A 26,051-nucleotide genomic window follows, 5' to 3' on the forward strand; every position below is an offset into this window, starting at 1 on the left:
ACCAGCCTCAACTATCTTCCATCCCCGACTCCCCAAATAGACAAGGGACAGAGGATGCCCTGCTGGCTGTGTCCCTGCCATTTTTCTCGGATGCCCATGTCCTTCTTTGGGATAGGGGAGTGGCATGGGTGGGGTGGCTCCCCAGGGACTTGGAAGTCAGAGGAAGAAAGCAGTTGACCCCTCAATGAGGCTAGCTGCCACAGCTGCTTCCTCCTCCTGGCCCTGTGGAGGGTTGGGGGGAGAGAAGGGGTGGGGGTGGGGCACTGCACATTCCCATTTGCCAGCACCCATCTGGTTTTTGCTTTGCTTTGGTCTTTCTTTTTCTTTGAGACAGGGTCTCACTGACCTGGGACTCACTGCGTAGGCTAGGCTGGGCCTCAGACTCAGAGATCTGTCTACTCTGTGCTGGGACTAAAGGCATTCGTTAGTCACTGTTTGGAGAGAGGGTCTCACACAGCTCAGGCTTGCTTTGAACTCATCACATAGGCAAGGGTGACCTTGAACTCTTGATCCTCTTTCCTCTACCTCTTGAATGCTGGGATTGTTGGTGGGCACCATCATGCCTGGTTTTTATGTGGTGCAGGGATCAAACCCAAGGCTTGGTTTGTGTTAGGCCAACTCCTAAGTGAGCTCCATTCCCAGTCCCCCTCTAGACTTTTTGTTCTTATGTCACGTCTTCCTTCCCTCAGGCAGCAGCCCTGGCTCCCTGCTGTGGCCTTACAGGTACTCACAGCTATCTCCAACCCTTTAGGCACCAAACAGACTAACTGTGAATCTGGAGCTTACGTGAATTGTGGCTCTTTCTCTTGATTAGTCATAGGCTCCCCAGAGGTGAGGAGCCTGGGATGTAGTTCTTGTATTTCTTGCTACTGCATCTGAAATGCCAGAGCCCTGAGCTGAGAACACAGTAAACATTTGTTGAACAATGTTTCTGATACAATGACAGCGGGTCGGTGAACAAATAAATAATCCAGTTTCCCACCAGGACTGGTGTTTGATCTATGAGCACTAGAGGGCGACCTTGATCTGCTATCTGCTGGCTCTAGCCAGCTCCTGCCCTGGTGTCACAGCTTGGGAGGCCAGTCAGGACACCCTGCTTTTAGGATGCTTACCCATGCAAAGCTCTGCCAGCCTCAAGGGTTCCCCGTTGTCGGACTGGGTGACCATAGAGTGACAGGAACTGTCATTCACTGCACTCAGTGTGAATGGCCAGCCCTGGGGCTTCCAGGAGTTAACTACTTGGATCGCCTAGCTGCTACTAGGGATTCTGGGAACATTTCTCAGAGGGGTCGGGATACGCCTGAGGTCACAGTCTATGGGGACCCAAGGCTCACGTTTTCTCAAGTCATGGGAGCTTGCAGGAAGAGCTTCCTACCTCCACACCTGTCTCCACTCCAGTCTTTATTGGGGAGACGCGAACACGGGTCACTGGCCTAGTTCATGCCTGTGAACCTGCTCCTCCATGCAGTAGGCGTGTGAGTGTGTGAGGTGAGGAGGATGCCAAGCAGCCACCAGCCTTCGGGTACCACTCCATGACGATATACTGGCAGCCAGCCAAGTGAGGAGGCCACCCTCCTCTGCCTGGGGCCTGGACTCTCACAGGGCTATTTCCTCTCCTGCAGTGACCTGTGGTCAGGAGGCCCCGTGGCCCCTGGGACCTGAACACAGGAGCCTCCTGGCTGGCCGTGTTCATCTCCCTTTCCTTGACTGCCTCACCTGGGGCATTCAAGGGAAACTGAGGAAGGGAGAGCTAGACCTAGACAGCGCTAGCCCCAGGCAACGGCGGGACTCCTGAGGTACCTGTTTTGTTCGCCTCAGTGAAGAGGGCTGGGGAGGAAGCCAGGATGGAGGCCCTCTTCTGCAGGCCCAGCTGGCTCTGCCTTTGAGGTTCCAATCTGGGGACCATTATGGGGGACTCAGGAAGTCTGCTTTCACCCCTCCTCACTCTGCCCAGCATCTAGGGGGCTGGGAGCCGCCCCGCAGGGGTCAGATGCGAATGAGCCAGAGGATGTTAAAATTTAAAAAAGCACATGAATTTGGGGGCATTACAGATGAATCATTTAACTAATTACATTTTTACAATCAAAGCTGTTTTTGAACTAGGGGAGTGTAAGAAAGCATATGAGTTTGTGGCGTTCGTGGTTCCTTTTTGTTCGCTTGATTAATTCCAAACAGTCCAACTGAGTTATTCATTTTGAAATTGGTCCCAGGCCGGGGCCCTGTCTCGCAGACCGCATTTCAGCCTCGAGCTCACACTGTCCTCTGGGACCTCGGTTGTTGATGCCCCGTGACTGATGTTGGAGACTTTGCAGGTCCTGCTTCCCTGGGCACTGTGAGTTTAGCCAGGCGAGGGCTGTGGGAGGTGCTGAGTCCCGGGAGATGCCTGTATGAGGGTTTCTGTTTCCAGTGAGACTTGCCCCATGCCCTGTGATAATCTGATTCCTCATTAAACCTTTTTATTGAATTTATTTATTGGGTGTTGCGTGGGTGAGCGGGCCATGGTGCCTGTGTGGAGGTCAGAGGACAACTCCCAGGAGTCAATTCTCTTCTTCCACCACGTGGGTCCTGGGGATGGAACTCAGGCGGTCAGGCCTGGTGGCACTTTAGCTGCTGAGCCATCTTGCTGGCCCCAGATCCTAACCTAAGGTTTTTCACCTAGATTGAGCCTCACTTCTCAATTCTATCTTTGTTAGTAAACCACTGGGGTCTCCTCCTAGTGAGGTCTTCTTCCTCCTACCTCTGCCCTGAGGTGGGGACACCCTTAAAATATGTGGTGGAGGAAATAAGGGAGACCCTCTTCCAAATGCTGCTCATCAGAAGTGCTGCGGGAGGCTGCAGGTACATTCAGTGGAAGACTGCCCAGCGTGCAATTAAAATCTAAATTCAGTCAAACACACGCATACACACACATCCTGGTGGGCTCAGTGGCAAATGTCTATAATGCTATCACTTAGACAAAGGAGACAGGAAGACTAGAGTTCAAGGTCATCTTGGCTGTGCTGGAAATTCTAGGCCAGCCTGGGCTACGTAGATTATTGCATGCACATGATGAGATAGCTTGATTCTTAAGTGTGAAATTCGCACACAGCTCATATATACTTTATACACCGAGTCCAAAAGAATCTCATTTTATTTTTATAATTTAGTTTTTGGTGTTTTGAGATAGAGACTCATAACCTAAGCTGGCCTGGAATTCTCTGTGTAGCCCAGGCTGCCCTCAGATTTTTGATCGTCCTGCTTCAGCCTCCCAAGCACTGGGATTAGAGGTGTGTGCCATGGTGCTATGCTCCTGAAGGGGACTGGATGCAATGTTTCCAGTATACTGTGTGTGTGTATCTGACATCAGGAACCGATTGTTCTAAACCACCCTTCCACTTCATTTACTGAGGCAGTCTCTTAAGCAAACCCCAGAGCGGCCAGCTTGGCTGGTCCTGATGAGCCTGTCTCTACCCTCTGAAGTGAGGACTACAGCTGGCCTATCATATGCTCTCACACATACCTGGCATTTCAGTGGGTTCTGGGGGTCTGAACTCTGGTTCTCATGCTCTTGAGTCAAGCATTTTGGCTGCTGAGCCATCTCCCTGGCCCCTGTACCTATGCTGTGGCTGTCACAGGTTGCATGTGGGATTTTCCACTTGTGGCATGCTGTTGACATTACAAGCTTCTGATTGGGGCATTTCAGATTCTGGAATGGAGATGCCTAACCCACTCAGACCTGCCCAGAATTACACAGGGACTGGCAGTGCACCAGTCTCCACTGGAAGGTGGGTGCAGGAGCTGGCTGAGTTGGGTTACACCCAGCAATCCCTCTCCTTTCCCAATCTGTTGCTCACATTCCCTGTCTCTGGACACAGAGGACCACACGGTCCTCTCGGGCCTTTTTTTCTGTGTGCACAGCACCTGTGCTTGCTCAGCATGGGAGGCCATCCCTCAGACAGAAGGTGTAGAAGATGAAGGCCTTGGCTTCCCTTGTGTGCACAGGGGCATGAGCTGTGTAGGAGCAAAGTAACCTGAGAGAAGTCAGTGTCTGGGAGTGGTGTGGTGTGCAGACTGGGCTGACTTCTAAGCAGGGTGAGAGAGAACAGAGATGGTAAAGAGGGAGGAGCAGCAAGGCCCTGGCAGGATCCAGAGAGCTGGGATCCAGGCCCCCGATGCTTGCCACAGTGAGTCCGGAAGATGAGCAGAACCAAGGCCCTAGCCTAATCTTAGACTTGGAGCCTGCAGAACTGTGAGCTACACAAGCTCCCCCTCCATCCCTCCCTTTTGTTTGTATACATGTGTGTGCACACACGTGGGGGCCAGAGGTTAAGGCTGCTTCCGGGGACTCTGATGGATTTGAGGATGCACTGCCAGTTCAGGAGGCATGGGACTGGGGAGCGGGGGGGGGGGGGGCGATCTTAGTCTCTTGGTAGCCGTCTCTGGGGACAAGTGTTTCCTGGAAACGGAGTGAAATTTCTTTGTCCCTTTGTTTCCCGCTGCCTTAAAGAGCCTCTCCATCCAGTCTACAAGGTTCTGCAAGCAGGCTCTGGACACCACCACCACCACCACCACTCCTCCCCCTTAAAGCTTTTTTTGTCTGAGTATATGTACACGTGCCTGCATGAGTTTAGGTGACACCATGTTAATAAGCCTGTGGAAGAAGACATCAGATGTCTCGAAACTGGAGTTATAGGGGGTTGTGAGCCCCCTGATAAGGATGTTGGGGATGGAACCCAGGTCCTTTTCAAGAGCAGCCATTAACTGATGAGACATCTCTCCATCCTCTGGACACTTGTTCCCCTTCTGCCACCTCCCTGCCACTTACTCCTCCCATCCTGGCCTCAGGTGTAGCTTCATGAAGCTGGCTCTAAATGCCATGACCTGTCCCCTTCTCTGAGAGTATTCATAGAGCTCTGCGTCTTGTCATTGAAATCTCAGCCCAAATGACATTCTGTCCTTCTGGATCAATTGATCCAAATCACATAGCTACCTCTGTTATCTCCTCCCAGCACCCTCACCACACCCTCCTCTATTCTTTTTCTGGTACATTCCACTGTTTTCAGGACTGTTCACACTGCCTCCAGAAGGTAAGCGGGAAGCCAGGAAGCCATGAAAGCTCAACACCGAGAGTGAAGAACATGAAAACTCTAAAGAAGAAAAATCAAGATTTGCTTATAGCAAATAGAAGGCACAGTCTTGTGTCTTCTGTTCAAAGGGTGAGAGGTGGAGGCAGGATAGACCGTGTGACAGACAAGTCATTTTCTTGCATATCTTAGAGAGGAAGAAAGGGATGTGAGAAACAATTTCAGGATGACTCCATTGTACCCTGATGATCTCTCTCTCCTACCCCCAGCTGTCTAAAGACTGTGACTGGGTCTGATTTGCCTTTGCGCCTTCCCTGTGTGTAGCACAAGGCCTGATATCAAGTCTTCTACTAATGAGATGCCAAAGAGACTTTAACATATGAAAGCTGATCCATTCCCCAAAGGCTGGAGTGCCATGACTGGGGTTCCTCTGCAGCCACCATTGATAATTCACAATGCCCGGTGCTTAGAACTCCCCATTGTTGATCAGTTGCAGATCAGGGACTGCTTGTCCCTGGCTGCTCCTTTTCATTTTTAAACTCTATACCTGCAATTCTAGTCTTCACCACTAAGTGGCAGCACAACACAAACTTTAACAAACAGGCTACCTCTTTTTAAGACTATGTCTCATGAAAATACACCCTAAATTAAAACAAGACACATACATATAGGCATATATTTAAAAACTTATCATATTGAAATAAATTAAAAGTATGATAATACCCACAGTTGGCCAGAGTTTGGAGAAACATGCGACATTTGTGCGCTGTTGGTGGGAATGTAAATGAGTGCAGCCTCCCAGAGGGCAATTTGGCAACGCACATCAAAAGCCTTAAACATGTGCAAATCCTTTGGTGCAACAATTCAACTTCTAGGCATTCATTCTATGGAGATAATCACAGAAATAAGCCTTCACTTACTCCCAGGATGTTGAGTATAAGGATGAAAAATTATCCATATTAATAATAGAACTCGGAGATTGACTAAATAAAATTATACATGTGATCAGATACTTTGTAACCATTACATACTGGAAGAGTTTTTAATGATGTGGGAGTGTCTCCTGATATATCCAGTGACAGAGCAAAGCATGTCCCTATAGCCTTGTTTTATAGTGGAAGCATGGGAACAAAGTTGCGTATAAAAAAACGCTAGAACAACATGAAAATAGTGAGATTTATTGTCTGTGGGTGGTAGGAGGAAGGATGATTGCTTTTCTTTCTTTCTTTCTTTCTTTCTTTCTTTCTTTCTTTCTTTCTTTCTTTCTTCCTTTCTTTCTTTTTTCTTTTTTGGTGCCTTTCTCTATTTCCCAAATGTTTTACGACAGACATGACATGCATTTATTGCAACCATAAGGTTCTGTTAACAAGCCCTTGGGGGCACGAGGGACAGACAGCCTCTGTTCAGGAAGGGCATGAAGACAGTGACCCCGGGAGCCCTGTCAGCTCTGACCCCCTTGAGTCTATAACCTGCCTCACAGATGTGGGTGGCCCCTGCTGCCCCCTGGCCCTCAGCCACTCTTACTGGCGGTGCATATGGACCTGGTTTCAGCTGGGGGGTGGGGCAGGCAGAGGGATGAATGAAAGAAGCCCAGGCCAGGGCCTCCACAGCTCCATCTTTTCTTGTTCTTTTTTCCCCCTGAGAGTCAATGGGAAGAAGAAAATTTTCCCCGCTCCTGAAATTTGTCAACAAAATGAACAGGGTCTCTGAGATACCCTCAAACAAAAACAAACAAACAAACAAAAAATACCAACACTAAAATTTGGCAGCAAAACATCCTAAAACTGACCAATCTCAACATTGGGTTTCTTGCCAAATGCCTAGGTTTACGCTGAGCAGATTTCTTCATTTTTCTTCATTAAATGTTTTTATTGCATCATCATTATTGTATTTATTTACTTGTTGGTGTGTATGTGTGTAGGCACGCACACCACAGTGTGTATGTGGAGGTCTGGGGACAGCTTTGTGGAGTTGCTTTCTCATTCCACCTTTTGCGCGGATTCTGGGAACTGAACTCTGGCTGTCAGGTTTGCACGGCAAGTGCCTATAGCCCTGAGCATCTCGCTGGCCCTTCTTTCCCATTCTAAAAAATATTTATGTCTTTAAATTGCTCTTTAGGTTTGCTTTATTTTATGTGCATGAGTGTTTCGTCTGCCTGTATGTATGGGTGTCTGATGCCTGTGGGGGTCAGAAGAGGGCACTGGATCTCCTGGAACTGGCGTTGCATGGTTGTGAGTCACCATAGGTGCTGGGCACCAAACCTGGGCTCTTGGCAAGAACAAGCGCTTCTAACTGCTGAGCCATCTCTTTAGACCATGTTTATTTATTTTATTTTATGTTTTTTGGTTTTTAAAGACAGGGTTTCTGTGTAGCTTTGGAGCCTGTCCTGGAACTAGCTCTTGTAGACCAGGCTGGCCTCGAACTCACAGAGATCTGCCTGTCTCTGCCTCCCAAGTACTGGGATTAAAGGCATGTGCCACCACCGCCTGGCATGTTTACTTATTTTGAGTCAGGGTTTCATGTAGCTCAGGCTGACCTCAACTTCAATATGTAGCTAAAGACAACTTTGAACCACTGATCCTCCTGCCTCCACTTCCCAAGTGTGGGGCTTATAGGTGCATGTCAACACTCCAGGTTTTATGGGGTGTGAGGCATTGAACCCAGAGATTTATGGGTGCTAGGGGAGCACACAACCAACTGAACTCCAGCCTCATCCAGCAAGAAGACCTGGGTTTGGATCCTCAACGCCCAGGTGAAAGTCAGACATGGTGGCATGCATTGATACCGCCAGCCCTGGGCGCCTGGAGGGCGGGGGTAAGAGACAGGAGATCCCTGGAGTTTCCTGGCTGGACAATTCAGCCCAAATGGCATGCTCTGGGTTCATTGAGAGACCCTATCTCAAAAAAAAAAGTTTTCTTTGGGGGTGGGGGTGGGTAAGATTGATGGGGAAGACCACGGAAATCCATGCTGGGCAAGCGAACCTGTGCTAGCATGTGTGCATGCATGAGCTCTATGTTGGGGTGAGGCTATGGCTCAGTGGTATAGCAGTTGCCTATTATGCATGAAGCCCTGGGTTCAATCCCCTAGCACCACATCCAAATTATCTAAACTTGTAATTGTTCATTGTCATGAACGAGCTGACGTCATGAATAGTGCTCTATTCTAGCATATGTATCACATATAACACGGGGCAGCCGTGCTGACCCCATGGGAGCCACTGATCACTGAGCATGGGCTGCAGGCCTGGCTGAAGCACTTCTGCTTTCCATAGGCCGAGAGAAGGAACTGAACCCCAATGTCACGGGTAGAAGTAGCCCACGACATCTAGCTTCTCCTTTGCTGGGACTGCTTTCTCTCTGGCAGTGGGTACTCCCTCTCCACATAGGTCTCAGGAAACAACCCGTGTGGCAGGGCCAGATCTAGGACCAGAACCAAGTGCTTTAGGGCACACAGCTTGGTGAGCAGGTGTGCACCCAGCATTGGTGACAGGAACGCCCCAAGTTCAGCAGTGGGCCAGCTCAGGTAGTAAAACGTCGAAATGGGGGTCCATATGCCAGCTGGCAAAGAGTGATCATGGGCTGTGACGTCAGCTCTCTAGAGGACTTTTTGGGTCCCCTCATCGCTCACTGGACCCAGCTTGTCTGGGTGACCTGAGGAGCGGTTGCATGAACTCAGGGTGGTAGCTTCAGGCCTGCTAACAGGAAGTGGGGACAAATGGCCTGCTGGGCCTTCACTGACCACCTCAGAGAACTACCTGCATCAGGACATAGGGACCCCTGAGTTCCTGGCACACGAATCTTTACTTCTGCCCCCATCCCAGAACTCACAGATCCTCTCTGTGGGCCAGGCTTTACGCCAGGTATCTGTCATACACTACGTTTCGTATTTAATTCCCACAGTGCCTTTGATGGCCCATTAGATGACATTGGTTTGCTGTGACCCGCATGCCATGAGTGCTCCTTGTGAATCTCCATTCGCCAGAAACCCAGCTTCCTGAGGAAAGGGGACGATCCTACTGACAGGAAGGAGTCCGAGGTTCAGGCAGTTTTAGGGGTGGGGTCTCTTACTACAGGCTTCTCAGCTAGCCAGTGGCAGCAGAGATGGATTCAAACCTGCTGCTTAACCCCACACTTGGCTTCCTGCCATTCTCTCCCTCCCCCAGACCTGGGAAGAAAGCAGGGATGGCGCAGAGTGAAGAGGCCTTTACAGGGGCAGACGCCCTGGCAGCCATCACCAGCCAATGGCTCCGATGTTCTCAGCCAGGGGAGAAGGCTCCCGGGCCAGTGTATGTTCACAGTACACAGTGGCGACTTCCCACTCTCCTTTGGGCCTTGTACATACAGAGAGGCTCAACTTTGGAAAATATACTTTGGGATTTTTGCAACAGCATCAAAGCAAAGCATCGGTGGGAACGGGACTTGGAGTTTGGGATCTGGTTCTTCCAGGGTAGTGTGTTAAGATGCTCTCGCACGCAGCTGGCCGTGGCAGGGGGCTGCAGCTCCGTATCTGCTCTGAGGTCATGACTGGGCAGGGGTGTGCGGGTGTGGGAGGAGACAGCAAGATTCTGCTGCATGTTGTTCTTAGCCAGGATGGTTGGGAAGTGGGAGGGACCAGGTACTATTTTTTAAAAAAAATATGATATTTTTCAGTCTACAGTGGGCTTGTTGGGATGCAATGCGTGTCACAGAAGAGAATCTGTATCCTAAAGAGAAACCTCGAGAAGGGTGGGTACATTTTCCAAGTCTCCTAGGACTTAGAGGTTCTTGCTAGAAGGATTCTAGTCCTTCCCAGCTAGTAAGAATTTAACTGGGGACATAACCCTGCAAAAGCCTGTGGTTCCCCAAGATTGCTGCTGGTGCATGCAGGAGTCAGAGTGGGGGCTCGACTCCTTCCTAGTGAGAAAGAGGTTCTGGGACCCGGCAGGATCTGATTCCGGTGTGCTCTGGGATGTCATGTTTCAGGCAGAGCTCTAGTCTGAGAGGTCAGATGCCCGCTGGAAGCTGCTGCAGCCACCCTTTGGGAGACTCAAAAGGGGCCTGAACCTAGCACAGTGTTGCTTTGGGCACAAGATTATCACATCCTAGAGAGCTATATATGACTTGTTTTGTCCTTGGTGCAGAATTGTTACTTCTTGGTCACATTTCATTTCACACTGTGTTTGAGGCCTTAACGGTCTCATTCCCAGAGGAGGAAACGGAGGCTCAGAGAGGGTGTGCACCTTCAGCAAGCTATGGAGCTGCAGGTTTAGAATCAAGCCCAGGTCTCCCTGATACTCAAGGATGGGCTGCTTTCCTCAGCCTTCCAGGAGGCGTGCCCTGCAGGGCTGGGGACCACATCGCCATTGCTAGCCAGCTCTGACTCTAGACGGATTTCTGAACTAGCTGGCATTACCCTCCTTGAATCCTCCTACCTGAAGGCAGAGAATAAACCCTTGCCTCTGACAGATACCCTGAGCTCTGTTCTACAGGCCTCACTCCTTTTTTTGATGAAGCAAAATCTTACTATGTAGATCAGGTTGGCCTCAAACTCATGTGAGTCTTCCTGCCTCAGCCATGTATCGCCACACCTGAGTTGGTTCCTGTGTCTTCCAGGGCATCAGTCCTTCTGGAAGCTACTGTCATCTTCCTTAAGGCCCCGATGGCAGCAGCACGGTACCTCAACTCCTTGTCATTGATATGGTACTCATTTGTTCTGGATAGGGACATCAATCCAATTTTCATACCATAAGTGCCAAACTGGAGCTAATCAGCTCCCTGATTCTGAGTGGTCAGACCCCAGGAAGTCCCTGCCACCAGGAAGAGGTCTAGTTATGTCTCCTAGGAGGGTATGCCCAAGCCAGCCAGGGTCAGAACCCAGGCTCAGCAGATACACTGGACTGGAAGGAGAGCTGCGTTTTGGAAGCCTCTTTGCTTTGCCTGGGAGGCATCTCAGGGAGGCTGTGAGGTTAGGGTCTGCCCAGAGTGCACGCTGATCTTTCTATAGAAGGGACCAGCCCAGCAGCTGAGGAGTGCAGCAGGAAGCTGGAGTGAGACAGCTCAGTCAAGGTTCAGGAGGAGAGCGCCGGATTAAGAGGAGGAGGCAGAGAGAAAACAACAACAAAAAAATGTCAATTACCGGGTAGCCATCTCGTCCTGATTGCCCCTGTGGTAATTAATAAGCCATTAATAATCAGAGTTTTGGCAGAAAACCATATGGCAATGCTTATAACTCTTTCCGGCCATAAGCCCCCTGCTGTTCTCTGGTGGTTTGCAGAGTACTAACGCTGCCAACAATAGTGTGTCGTTTCAGGGGGGCGATGCCAGGGCTGTGGTAGGTCAGATGGACAGCTACTTTCTCCCATCAGAGCCATGGGGAGGGGACAGGGTTCTTCCTCAGAGCCATCAAGGCACTGTGCCCTTATGTGTCACCTCCATGTCAGTCCTGGCACAGGACAGAGAACATGTGGTCATTTAGGGCTGGAAGGATGTGTCACAACCACTCTGACCAAACGAGGGACTGAAATGTCTCTTCCATGAGGGATGCAGTAGGTACTCAGTTCATCCTCGCTCCTACTGGGTCAGGCTGAGCTAAGAAAGCTCTGGAAGCTAGCAATATGGGGGACAGGTATGGCTACTGATAGTTTCTCTGTCCCCCAGCTCAGGTCAGGTCTGTTCAAGGCCACTGACACCAGAGACAGTGTCCCACACATGAACATCCGCCTCCCTCTGCAGCGGTAGCTAAAGAATTCCTGTTTGTTCAACCCGTTTAATATTTTAACAAGGGAGCCAGAACCAAACCACGCCTTAGCCCCTGCGTTTTACATTTCTACAAGTTTGCACAAGCTGCCTCCGGGGGGGCCTCAGGGAGACGCCACCAGGAAGTGCGCTTGTGGCCAAAAGCCTACACAGTTTTGTTGGCCTGCCTTTTCTTTGGCTTAAACTGATGCTGCACACACAGAGGAGCCCAGATTGTGAAGGGTGCTGATGCAGGGTGGGGATGGTCAAGGGAAGCACAAGGCAGAAGAAAAATGGCTCAGCTGAGAAGAATTCCTTCGGAAGGTTAATTTTGGCTCCGACTGACTGTCAGTGTGCTGCTTGAATGGATGCATAGGGATTTATCTGGGCCCGAGAATCCGCCAAGAGTAATCAGAGGCAGACACATCCATAATGCGGAGAGTGGGATTCCAGGGCCACGGAGTCGCTGCTATTAAAGCAGCCTCTGACCCAGGCAAACTCAGAGCTCCCCTTTATACCCCCTTTAAATGTAGTGACATTTTTACTTCCGGTGCTGCCTCAACCGCTCTGTCAGCCAGCCAGGCTCACGAAGTCCCAGCTAGGAGTAAGACGTGCTGGCTAAGAAGAAAGATGGACTCTGTGACCTGGTGTTCGAGCCCAACTTGTCTTGGAACCACAATATCAGCAGCCACTTAACACTTCGGAGATATGAGCCGGTATTTAACATTTTAAGTGGAACCGGAGATTTGGGGGAGGAGTTGCTAGGTTCCTATGAAAAGAGGCTGGTTTAGAATGTTCTAGTGGGTAAGGCAAGGTCAGGGAATTCTTCTGCTATTTAAGAACTAATTCAGCCTCTGCCTGGGATGGAACCTTTTATGTTTGTTTATTTCTGAGACAGGTTCTCATGTAGCCCAAGCTAGCCTCAACCTCCCTATGTAGCCAAGGATAGCAATCTTCCTGCCTTCACTTCCCAAATGCTGGGATTGTAGGTGTATATTACCACACAGGACTTTTTTCTTTTTTCCTTTAAAGACAGGGTTTCTCTGTGTAACAGCCCTGACTTTCCCGGAACTCACTTTGTAGACCAGGCTGGCCTCAAACTCACAGAGATCTGCCTGCCTCTGCCTCCCAAGTGCTGGGATTAAAGGTGTGCACCACCACCACCTGGCACCACACAGTGTTTCATGTGATACTGGCGATCCAACACAGGGCTTGCAGTCTGCCAACTGAGTTTTAGCCCTGACCTTTTTCTTTGTTTTTAAGCCGCATGCCTCCCTCACTAAAAGCTGATTCCATGGGAGTTAATTTCATAGAGAGAACCAAATAAATGTCTTATCTTTCGGGAGAACAGCACCAAGTCCGTGACACTTACGGGAGGACCTGCAAGACACAAGCAGAAGAGCCGCTGTCAGCATTGCTCTGGCCATGCCCTCCCTCATCAGCTCAAGGTTTCAGCGGGGTCACAATATTGCCCACAATGGCTCTGCCGACAAGGGTCAGTCACAGAACCAAGAAGAGATACTTTCATCCTCGGAGGGGCCTGGGTGGCCGTGTGGTTCCCGCATGCATGGGTTCATGTGTTCATTGCATGAGGCTGGTTGGTGCTCATTTTGCTACACTCTGGAAAGCTAAATATGAATTAGATCTGACTTGTCCAATGAGCAGGTGTTTGGGTTTTACCAGGGAGGAGAGAGATAAAGAGGAAAAACATTTTGGGTAGAGAGAGAAGGGTGGGGATGAAGGCATGAGATATTTACGTTCGTGTAGAGGTGAGGTGGATCACCACAGCCCAGTTCTGGGGTTAGATGTACATGAGGAGATTGAAGGAACAGTCTAGAAATTATGATGGTGGCTACAATGAGGCTTGTCCACAGAAGATAATTGATGCTGACTCTGGTCTCTGAATATATACGCTCATACACACACACACACACACACACACACACACACACACACACACACACACAATCCTTGAACAAAATTGTTTCTGCATTGACTAGGCCATTGCCATTATTCTCTAGGTATAACAGCAATTTATATCTCATGCACACTGTCAGGTACTAAGAGATAATTTAATGTGTCTGTGAGGATGTGTTAGGTTATACGCAAATATAAAGTTATTTTACATGGGGACCTCAGCATTGGTGGGATCCATGGGCGTGAAGGCTAGAGTCAGTTAAGGGGCAGGGCATCCTAGAAGATGGTCTCTCAGCTCCCCAAATCAATGTACCTCCCACAAATGCATGCTTCCACCAAACCTGCAACTCCTCCATTCCCGTCACACCTCAGGCCCTACCCAGTAGGAGGAGGCAGCCCTTGACAGTCACAGGAATAAGGAGTAGGTCTGCATGGCCAGTGGGGAGCTGGGAGCCTTGAGGGTCAGGAAGGGGACCCAGCAGTGAGGACAAATGAACAGGCCTGCCTATCACAGTGTTCCTTCAATAGACAATTTAGAAAACAAAATAACAAACAAATGAACCAAACGTAGGGGGCCTATGCTGGCTTGGCCTGCTCAGGAAGGGGGTTCCACTAGGTCTGGTGGGGGACAAAATGAATCAGAGAGCAAGGCAGGGGCAGGATGGAGAGAAGCAGAGATGGAAAAGTTTGGAATATGCTTCCAAATCCCTGACTTTTCCTGAGATGGAAATGGAGCAGGGGAGGGAAGGCTGGCCAAGCACAAGGTCTGCTTCCATGTGATGGAGAGAGGAGGGCTTGATGCTATGGTCAGTGTAGGGGGTACTGAACATTCAACACGATGAAGGCTGTAAGAAAGGCCGGAGCAGACGCTGGGGTGCACTGCTGCTACCCTTGGCAGGTCCCAGCAGTGGCATCAGGCAGAGGGGAGAGTCTGGAGAGGCTTGGCACAGAGGAGGGACAGGACTTTCTGGGTGACAGATGGTTCACGAAGGTAGGAGATTTGGTCAAGAGTTTTCACTAGATGCGTTAATCTTCTCACCACTGACAAAAGAAGCTGCGTTTTCCCTGTCTAGACTGGGCCCGAGCAGAGCATGAACAGCACAGACTCTGAACTCACAGTGATTGGCCTTGCTTCCTGTATTCCAGAGAAGAAAAAAAAAATCCACGGAAAAACTCACTAACCACCGTCTTGAGACTAGATGAACACGCCTGTCTGTTCCTGTCTGTGTGCCTGCCCCTGGGCCCATCTTCCTGTTCATGCCCCTCAGGTTACTAGAGGAACTGACCCACTCCAATTAAGGCCAGCTTTCCTGTTTGCCTTTCCTGGAATGATTGACATCTGACAGGTTCCCTGACGCCCACCCAGCTCAGGGCCCACAGGTACACACACTAATAAACAGGCACTAAAGAGACAAGAGCAAGAGTGGCAGGAGCTGCCTGTTGGGCCAGCACCTCTGTTAAACTCTTTGCACTTTGTTATAGAGTTTACTAGCTTGGTACAGCCTCTGGAGGCAGATTCTCTGGTCTGTAGCCAGTGGATAACGCAAGAGAGATGGCTTGGGAGGCCACATGGCTTAGGTCATCCAGGGGTCTTTGCTTAGAAAGTGAGGCTGGTTCAGGTCCCCCAGTGGACCACATGGCACCCCATACCCCGAACCTGGCTCTTCAATGCGTTTTGCTCTCTGACCCTTGGGCATACAGCTTTCAAGCACATGTTCTAATCCCTGGAATGTGGGAGCAATTAAGTCAGAGCCAGATGACTTGGCCTGAGGAAGTAGGGGGTTTGGTGAGTCCCAGGACTGTCTACAGAGTGCCTGTGGCCTGCCAGGGCTTCCCAGTCTGGGAGCCATGTTCACCCACACCTTGGGAGGTAGGGGGGACTGACTGCTTGGGTGAGTGAGCTGCTTTGTTTGGTGCTGACAGGTGGGCGGTGGGTCTGGGAGCCCACCCTACCCATATGGAACAAGGTCAGCCATTTCTCTAGTGTCTCCTAAAGGTAAGTTTGATCTTCCTGCGGAGTGTGTCTGCTGGCTTGGCAGGGTCCACACAGTAGAGGTAGTGGCTGTCCTTGTGGTTTGAGGGTGCTCAAGTCACTGTCCTTGTTACCAGCCCCACAACTGTTACTGTTATCTTAGACACTGCTCCTCACCTGCCTGTTACCTGCTGTCCTAGGTTGAACAGCTAATACGTCTGCCTTGCTCACGTATTAGCTGGGTCCAGTGTGGTGCCAAGGCCAGGATCTACACCCCTAGAAACCAAATCCTTCCTTGCATGAGCTCAAGACCTTCTGCTATGTTTCTCAGGACTCTCTAGGGAAGAGAGTGACCCAAGGGTTTTTAAACAGAGTTTTATGTAGATGGAATAAGGCTGAGGCAAACTCAGAGGCAGTGTGAGCTGATGGGGTCGGGGGTGGGGAAGTGAGATGGGAGTTAGTGTCTGTGAATGTGGCGAGTACCCAGGTCTGCCTTTCTGGATGTTGAGGAGGACTGAAGGTGTGTGTGTGTGTGTGTGTGTGTGTGTGTGTGTGTATGTGCTTGTGCAAGTATACACTCATGTGTGTACATACACCCATGTGAACAACCAGAATAACTCTAGCACAGGAGAAACTGAGCACAGGCTGGAACTAGATCACATTCTCTCTCACATACATACAAGCATGTGCATGACATATGCATAAATGTACACATGCACACATATGCACAGAGACCTCAGGAAAAAGAAGAACAGCTGTGTGTCATCCCACAATTCCATTGTGTCATTTCACATTGAAGAGCCAATGGCCCCAAGACTGACTGGACCACAGAGTGAAGATGTTCTTATTTAAAATGCTTCCAGCCTTTTGGGAACATCAGGTACAAATCTCATCTCTGGAATTCAGCGTCACACAGGATTGCCGCGGGAGGGAAGTTGGCCCAGGGAACCATACCAGACATTGTGCTGGGTTTTCCAGGGGCAAACTAGCCAGGAGTAGGTGAGAACTCCATTCTACTTGGACCAGATGGACCTGTGGACACTGAAGGCAGGGAGGACACTGTCCAGGGAAAGGCTTTGACTGGGAGAGAGACCAATGAACTGGCCCCATGGATGGCAGGTGTTCTCTGTGGGAGGATAACGTTCCAGTCAGGTCCTGTCCCAGCACTCCGAAAGAGCCTTTCCCCCAGGGGCACAGGAAAAGATCTGCTTTGCGTAACAGACGGTGACAATGCCAGGAAGCACATGTATGGGAAACTATCTAGAAATAAACACCAGGTCCATCCAAAGTCAACCAGAGAGGGACATCTGCTCTGTGTGACTCTCGCTGGCTCTGACAGGGAGAAACAGCTCACACGAGGGCTGCAGAGGGGGCTGTCAGCTTGTTCAGTGGTCAGCCTTAGACAAGACAGAGTTTCCCTTGCAGCCTTGTTTCTTATTCTGCAAAATGTGGGTAAGACTATAATCCTCACCTCGCAGTCCTCTGGGGATCGTGTAAAATGTAGGGCTCTGGAGGACCCAGCACAGAGCTGCAGGGGTGCAGAGACCCTAGGCTGTCTATGTTTCTGAGCTGCTGTGAAATGTGTGCAGGGTGTGTAGGGGTAAGCAGACGGCCCTCCCCCACAGCGGGACATCATTTCTTCTGTATGTCCAAAGCTGGTACCATTGGGTCACACAACTCTTTGAGGAAACTCCATACTGATTCCCAGCAGGCTCTTCCACTAAGAGGGCAGAGACTCCCTTTCTGCACATCTGCACCAGCATGCCTGTCTTCAGTCCTTCGGCCACAGCTGTCCCCAGGGGGGCGAGGTGATGCATCTCACAGTTCTGATTTGCATTCCCCTGATGATTAGCGAGGAGAATGTTTCCCCGGTTGGCCATTTTTGCTTTTGTTCCCCGCTCCTCTTCTTTAGAGAAAGGCTGACCAAGAACTCACTATGTGGCCCAGCCTGACCTTGAGTTTAGGATCACCCTGTTTAAATCTCCCAGTGCTGGGATTATATGCCTGCCACACCGAGCTGCTGCTGGCCATTTGCACGTCTTCTTTGGAGAGACGTCATTTGAGATTTGTATCTGGGTTTGGTGTGTACGCATTCATATGTGTGCTGATGCAAATGTGAACATGTGCATGTGGATGCTGGAGTCAGACCGAAGTGTCATTTCTCGGTCAATATCCATAGTGTTTTAGAAACAGGGTCTTTTCATTGACCTGTGTGTGTGCATGAGTGTGTACATGTGTCACCAATTCTGCAGAGCTGGCCAGCCAGTCTCAGGGACCTGTCTGCTTGTCCCTGTCTCCTCAGCACTGGGATCACAAGTGCAGGCCACCGTGGCATTTTACAAGGGTGCTGGGGATCAAATTTGGCTCCTCACACTTGAGCTGTGAGCGTTTTACTGACAGAGCCGTCTCCCTAGCCCCATAATGGTTTTTTTTTTGAGTAAACTGAGGCACATTCTATTTTGTCCTGAACAAGGTGACAGGGTTTCTCATCTCCTCCAGAAATGCTGTCAGTGAGTAGACAGTGACAGACAAGGGAACCTTTGTAGGAAGAAAACAAGAACTGAAAGAGGAGAGCACCAGGTAGGGCTTGCAGGAGCCACATGAGGCAGAAGAAGGGGAACTAGCTCCCCAAGTTCACCATAAACCCCTTCAGCTTCCAGGAGTCAGGCACTCAGGCTCCCAGTGAATTCTGGGAGCTTACGGGAAGGCTTCTGTAGAAGGAAAAGAAACCCAGGCCCAGCTCCCAATAGGAGATTGGGGTATCCATTGAACCTCTACCATCTTCTGTGGGGCCCAGCCAGCCCAGGGTCCTTTTGTTGGGGGGCTCCCTCTAGCCCCATGGTTCCTCACAACTGTGCACTGTCCGTGATGTTGTTTAAGATACATACACTAGCCCACATATTTACATGCCAGATGCTGGAAGTGGGGGTAGCCCCTGGGTTACAGAACGCTTTCTTAGAGGAGCCACCTGAGTCTGATTTTTGAGGATAAGGAGAATGAACACACCGTAAGAGCTCAGGTATAAAAAAGCTTGTCTAGGCCAGGGAAGGACTTGAAGGTTCAGAGGTCACAAGGCCCTGGACAGCCAGAGGGAGGCTGCATGTGGGGGGAAGTGTGGGTGGTGAGAGCTATTGGAGGCTGTGGCCATGAGGACAGAGAAGGAAGCAGAGGTGTGAGATAAAATGAAGAGATGGAGAGGGGCTTGGTGTGGGGAAGGATCAGGGATACTGCAGAGGAAGCAAGTGGCTGGATGGTGTCTCCCAGCGATGGGGATGTCTGGGGAGGGGACAGGGTGATGTGTTCGAGGGGTAATGTATACTCTCTGGAGCCTGAGGGAAGGAGGCACCATCAGTGTTCCGGGGCAGCTGGGGCCACAGGAGTGGGATGCTGTATGGAGACAGAAGTGAGGGCCAAGGGCAGACTCACTTAAGAGGCAAGTGGTACCCAACTGCAGAGACTGGGATGTCGAGGTCAGCAATGTGTGTGTGTGTGTGTGTGTGTGTGTGTGTGTGAACTGGCTGGAGAGAGCCAGAAACACTCGGGGTTAGCAGTGAGGGTCGAGGAAGACAAAGGCAGGGAGGAGCAAGCAATTCTGCACCTTTCAGCAGTTAATGCATGCTCATGGGATCATTAGCTCAGAGAACACATAACCAGGAAGTGTCTTCTTGAAGCAGCACCAGACACCCAGGGGGAAGGGATTCCAATTGCTTATCCATAATCTATCATACTTAGAAATAGAATCCTACATCCTTAGGCAGCAAATGTGTCATCTGATGCACAGACTTTGCACTAATCCCACCCACAGCTTTGAATGTTTGTCTGTGTACATAGTTGCCTGAATCTCATTCAGTTGATCTGAGATGATTAACATCCATCCATAACACATGTTGTGTATTCTCTAGAAAGTACAAATGAACACCAAAGGGAATGCAGGCACATCAGCGTTTAAATTTACTTAAAAATGAGAGAGAGAGAGAGAGAGAGAGAGAGAGAGAGAGAGAGAATGTACATGTGAGTGTAGTACCCACAGAGTCCAGGAGAGGTCACTAGATTCCCCTGAAGTTGGAGACGTGGTTGTTAGTCACCCAATGTAGGTGTTGAGAATCAAACTTGGGTTCTTTTTAAGAGTAGCAAGTGTCAATGAAGCCATCTTCTGGTTCCCTGATTTTTTTCCCTGATAGCTGACTAAGAAAGAAAAGAGAGAGGGAGGAAGGAAAAGAGAAAGAGAGAAAGGAAGAAGGAAGGAAGATAAAGACAGTGACACGTCTTGCTGTAGCCATGTTACCATTAGCTACTTTGGCCAAGATGATGACCATAAATGTGAGAAGGTGAGGAGTAGATGGTTCCCAGGGAACCATGGTCAGGATTTGGGAGGAGAGGGAGAGCTCTGAGGGGCTCTGCAGAGAATGTTCATTTTGGATGCAATGAAGGTAAGGGGGAAAGGTGGCTGTTGGGGCAGGGGAGCCTGGGGTTTGCATGGAAGGTGCTGAAAACCTCTGGCTCTGCCAAAGGGAGGAGGGGTAGAGTCTGGGAGGAAGCTGAGACCCACAGGGGACCTGCATCCTGTGAAGGTCCCATGGCAGAGAGCTGGCAAGGTTTCTGCCTGCTGTCATAGAGGGGCACTGTTTCAGAGTGGGTGATCAAGAATTGAGATAGATTTATGGGGAAGCTGAGGACATAGAGGGGCTAATTTGGGATTGTGGATGCCAAGAAAGTGATATGAGACATGGTGATCCAGAGGTAATAGCTGGCATTTTAATAAGGAAGACATGATCCAGGACCAGGAAATAGGAGCAGGGTCCATGGTGCGTCTCTTAGGAGGTTTAGGAATTAAGAAAACTTGACTCACCGGGGTCGCCTCTTCGTCCAGGCTTGCCACGCCGTCCAGGGGGACCTAGACAGGAAAACAAGGATGGATTCATTGAGAAGGAAAGCCAATGTATATGCGCATGGCCTCTGGCTGCCAGCTCCCCACCGCCAGCAGAGCTGGCCGAGCTCACGCATCCATCCCTAGAGAGTGCCCCCTGAGACTAGTGGAAGGCATGGTGGAGAGACCCTCTCACTCTGCACTCCCTGCCTTTGTTCTTTCTGGTCATGCTGCACACCCTTCACCCACTGCTATTCACTTCCTCATTCCCATGTCCCTCCAAGCTAGGAGTCCCTCCTGGGACAAACTGCAGACTTGGGAGAAAGATAAGGCCGAAGGTGAGAGTTTTCTCACAAAAGCCCCCAAAATGCATCAGAGTGTTCTGTAAAGTAAAACAAAAACCCCAAGGTAAAAATCAATGCTGTCACGGTCAGGATATTCCAGGCTAAATGTGGCAATCATAGGCACTACGATGTCCCTTTAACTTCTTTCCACCGCTTACTTGAACCTCACCCTTCAACCCCTAGCCACTGCTCACGGCTGTGTGCTTCAGTGTGGCCACAGGCACACCACTACACGTTTTTTTTTTTTTGTTTTGTTTTTTTTTTGCTGATCCAGGCCTCCTTTCACATGTTTAAGCCTCTCTCAACTTACATTGCCCTCCACCCTTGTCAGTCCCCAGGCCTGAATGATCCGGACATCAAAAGAGAAGGCTCCAAGTCACAGGTCAGCCTTGTGCCCTGAATCTGAGGTTCTCATATTTGGTCGTGCACGACAATGGGGTCTGAGGTACTGGCAGAATCCACTGCAAACATCGCTTGTGTCCCTCTGCCCTGGGCTCTGCTTTCTTGTCCACTTCTCTTAAGTCTGCTTCCTCCACAAAGACAGAAAGCTATATGCATTTGTCGATGAATTAATTCTCCCCCACCTTTTTTTGAGAAAGGTTTCTCAAAACCACTCTGTCCCGAAACTTCAAGCTGGCTTCAAATTCACAGATATTTGCCTGTCTCTGTCTCCTGAGTGCTGGGATCAAAGGCATGTGCTATCTCTGCCTGGCTTCTCCCCCCCCCCTTTTTTTTTTAGCTGAGCTGTGCATCTTTAATCCCAGCACTCTAGAGGCAGAGGCAGCAGGTCTCTATGAGGACCAGGCTAACCTGCTCTACGTAGTGAGAATTTATCTTGAAAAACAAAACAGAAAACAAACAAAAATACCCCAACCTGAAACAAAACCAAAACCCCAAATTTTTATTTATGTGTCTATGTGAGTCTATGTAAGTATAAGCACACACGTGTGTAGAGCTTACAGAGACCAGGAGAGGGCATCAGATCCCCTGGAGCCTGGGGTTATAGGCAGGTGTAAGCAGCCTGATGTGGGTGCTGGTAGCTGAATTCTGATCCTCCACAAAGGCAGTAAGGCCTTTTGACTGCAGAGCTATGTCTCCAGGCCCTTGGTTAAATTTTGCAAATTGCATTTGCCCTACCTAGGGTCACTATTGCTGTGAAGAAACCTCATGACCAAAAGCAAGTTGGAGAGGAAAGGGTTTCTTTGGCTTACACTTCTATATTTCTGTTCATCATCAAAGGAAGTCAGGACAGGAAGTTAAACAGGACAGGAACCTAGAGTCAGGAACTGATACAGAGGCCACAGAAGAGTGTTGCTTACTGGCTTGTTCCTTAAGGCTTGCTCAGCCTGCTTTCTTATGGAACCCAGGAATTGTCAGCTTAGGGTTGCACCACCCACAATGGGCTGGGCTCTGTCCCATCAATCAATAATTAAGGAAATGCCATTGGTAGCACACACTTTTAATCCCAGCACTTGGGAGGCAGAGATAGGTGGATCTCAGTGAGTTCAAAGCCAGCCTGGTCTACAGAATGAGTTCCAGGACAGCCAGGGCTACACAGAGAAAACCTGTCTGGAGCTTCCATTTCCGAAAAGAAATAAAATGTCCTAGAGGCTTGCCCATAGCTCAGTTTTATGGAGACATTTTCTCAACTGATTCTCTCCTCTCTGATGACTCTAGTTTGTGTCAAGTTGACATAAAGTTTCCCTGCACAGCATTTGTATCTGTCTGCTTTGCCTGCTCCCTGCATGGCAGGCTCCGTGCTGGCGCTGGGGGGTGGGCACTGAGGGACAGGGTGTGGCTGTCTTTCAAGGCACTGCTCTTTATGCAAAGTCAGCCTCAAAACCCCTCAAGAATTCTCAGACCTATCAGGGGGAGATGCAGAGCTTAGGCCAGGCGGAGCATTTCATGGCAAAATTAGGATTGGTGTATGTGACAGTTGCTACCGACTGTCAAACTGACAGGAGCAAGAGTCACTCTGGAGTTAGAGTGTTGAGCATGACGGATGGAGTGTCTAGACTGAGGTGACCGAAGGGGAACGCCCCTTCCTAACTGTGTGCATGACCATCCCGTGCGCTGGGATTCCATACTGCACAGAAAGGAGAAAGTGAGCAAGCACCAGCACTCAGCTCTCTGCTCCCTGACTGCAGATGCGATGTGACCAGCCACCTCGAATTCCTGTCACCATGTCTTTCTTCATGTCATGGACTGTACCCCCAAACTGTGAGCCAAAACAAACCTGTCCTTCCTTGAGTTGCTTCTGTCAGGCCTTTCAATCCAGCAGTGAAGAAAGTGACTAACCCAACACGCTTCCTTTGCCTTCTCCCTGACTGAGCAGCTGCTCATGGGGCATCCCGGACCGAGGAGTCAGTACAGGGCGGAGAAGCAACCCCAGCCCTGGCTTAGAGGGTGCTTCTGGCTTTTGTGAAGGGATGCTCTGAATCAGGAGGAGAGAAAGATTCTGGGAGATAGGGAGGGAGGGGTATTCCTCTGGATGGGAAGGCCCCACAGGGCCATGCTGGATAACAAGACCTCTGCAGTGAGAAAGAATACATTTCTTCCTAGCCTCGTGGGCTGAGGGTTTCAGGTCAGAATGGCTGAAGGATACTTGATTGGAGACACACAGGGCTGAGGCTGTTGTTCAGTCAGTAGAGTGCTTGCCTAGTGTGCACGAAGCTTTGGGCTTGCTCCATGGCCCTGCATAAACCAGGCATGGTGGCCGAGGCCTACACACCAGCATTTGGGAAGAGGATGAAGGAGGATCAGGAGTTCAGAGTTGGCCACATTGAGTTTGAGGCCAGTCTGGGCTATACAAGATTCTGTTTTCAAGAAAAAAGAAAAGCTACAAATCGAGCCAAATGCACTCTATCCCATAGCTGTGTTTAGGATAGAAACTTCTATAAAAGACATAGACCCTCGTCTTCAGGACATAGGCTTTGAGGTCGGAGTTTGTATTGAAATTTCAGACAAACCATGTTAACATGTTTCTCTGACAAGACCCTAAGCCCAACACCACCATAACAAATGGCTACTAGCACCTGAATGGAATTTAAAGCTTATTGGTCTCTAGGCCAATCTGGTGGCATCTGCACTGGGGTGTGTGGCCAGCTGCCTCCTTGATATCTCCATGTAGGTGTCCCACCATCTCAAGTCACTGTAACCCAGACTCATCTTTATCTCCTTCTTGTGTCCTCCCTGTCTGTAGCTGCTGGACCTGAGAACCCTGTGAGCCAGCCACACAGAAGAACTAAACCCTGGTGTTTGGGGGCCACTCAGCATCCTTGGTGGCCTTCTATTCTCTATGAATGCATCTGTTTTTAGGGAAAGAGAGTATGTGGGGACTGGAACCCCATCAGCATGCACCGTGCCATGTCTCTCTGCTTGTGGAGCAAGAAGACCCAATTTTCTCCCACATAGCCTTGGGGGCTCTTGCCAGACCACAGAAGACTGGCTGTGGGGTGCAGGAAAGGAGGTCCAAGTGGGAAATAACCCAGGCTATGACCAGACCTGAAGCTGAACCAGCAACATGGCATTTGATGGTCATTGCTAAGCATAAGTATGAAATTCCCCATCTAGGGTAACTTAGGCCAGATTTGTTTTTGTTGAGGCGGTGGAATGAATGGATTTTTCTGGGTGGCTCTTCTGGGTGACATGATTCAGAGAGGGTGCAATGGAGTAGGCAGCTGCCCAGGCAGGTGGGATGTCCTGTCTCCAGGGATCTTCATGCAGAGCCCCCAGCAGGCTAAGGCTGGGATGTCACTAAGCATGCAGGGCTTGTGGGGATGTGGCCTGCCATCCTGGCTGCCACTCACAGATGAAAGGGCCCATGTGGAGAAGAACGGTGCTGCTTGGGGACACACTCCAGGGCTGGTCACAACCAGGTTCTGGAGGCTTCGTGGGATTCACTCGTGTGACCAACAGGTTTATCTTTTATTCTAAGATTCATAGTTAAATGCTCAACTTTAAGGGGAAGCAGCATGCACCCAAAACCTTGCCTCCTAGTTGATGTCCTCACCGGTGAAGACGTTACCAGTACCTAAGCCGGCTGTATAGCTGGTACCTCAGAGTCCTCTGGCTGCATCCTCCCTCCTTTACTCTCAACCTAGACTGCATCTTCATTTCTCTCTGTCTCCCTCTGACTCCACACATCTATCCTTTCTGCTTTGCCTCCTGCCAGCTTCTCATTCAGCTCTGTCTCCAGTTCCCAGCCTGGGGGGGAGGGGACACCAGGGGATGTTGGCTGAGGGAAGGTCGCAGAGAAGTATATGGGTAAAGAAGCTTCATCCTCTCTTACTTCCTCCAATTTATTCTCTTCATATAACTGTTAGTCAGGCATGCCCAACATTTGACACTACAATGCAGTGTTGTCATCTATGAAGTCTATGCTCAATAACCATCAACTCAAATTACCAAAAAAAAAAAAAAAAACCCTACTCCCAAATTCAATGCTCTAAGTTTATGATCTCGTGTTGTGTCATGTTCAGAGTTATCCTGGGTCACAGGCGTCTTGCAGACCTTAGGATGAACAGGCTTGGCAATCCAACAAGCTCCAGGCCTCAAAGCAGACACAAGACTATTGGGGGCTGAGGAGCGGAGCGATTCCTGCCCTCGTTTCTCCCCCACTGCACGAAGATGAATGAGACCGTCACACATGGACACGGGGTCTTCATGTAAATGTATTCTTCTACTTCCCCCAGACACAAAGAGGCCCAGCAGCTCTCACCTTGTGGGCGGGTAGCTGCCAGATCCAGGCGCTGATCTCACTCTTAAGTACATCTTTGCCTTCTTTTGCTTTGGGTGGGAGCTCAGGAACCCACACAGGCTAAGACAGGTGCTTTACTGTTGAGCCTCGACTCCAGCTCCTCACTCTGAGAGAGGACAGAGGTGCCAGGCTAACCTCATGGGAGACAGAGGTCTCTTTCGTGTTCCTAATCCCCACCCACGTGCAAACCTGGACTTCAGAAGGCAAGAGCTGAGCATTTCAAAGCTATTGCGCAGTCTCGGAGTGGGATTGCTCCATGCAGTCCTGAGGTTTCTGGCGTGACACATGCCATCCAGGGCTTCACATCAAGGCTGAATAACGCAGGATGCCTGTGGCCACATTAACTACCTCCAGGAGTTCAAGTGCAGACACAATGGAAACTTTTATTATTTATTTATTTATTTATTTATTTATTT

At 49.9% G+C, this 26,051-nt stretch overlaps 1 protein-coding gene across 1 annotated transcript in view; it reads right to left on the reverse strand.

Annotated features, from left to right (window-relative positions):
* Col23a1 (collagen type XXIII alpha 1 chain) overlaps positions 1–26,051 on the reverse strand; it is a 293,867-nt gene that overhangs the window by 42,547 nt on the left and 225,269 nt on the right. Inside the window, exons 3-5 of the mRNA XM_026780786.1 lie at positions 20,515–20,559; positions 13,149–13,156; positions 11,178–11,204 (exon numbers count right to left, since the gene is read on the reverse strand). Of these exons, the coding sequence (XP_026636587.1) occupies positions 11,178–11,204; positions 13,149–13,156; positions 20,515–20,559 (80 nt within the window). The remainder of the gene's footprint in view (positions 1–11,177; positions 11,205–13,148; positions 13,157–20,514; positions 20,560–26,051) is intronic.

This window comes from Microtus ochrogaster, chromosome 7 (assembly GCF_000317375.1).
Source record: "Microtus ochrogaster isolate Prairie Vole_2 chromosome 7, MicOch1.0, whole genome shotgun sequence".
In the NCBI taxonomy this organism is placed as follows: domain Eukaryota; kingdom Metazoa; phylum Chordata; class Mammalia; order Rodentia; family Cricetidae; genus Microtus; species Microtus ochrogaster.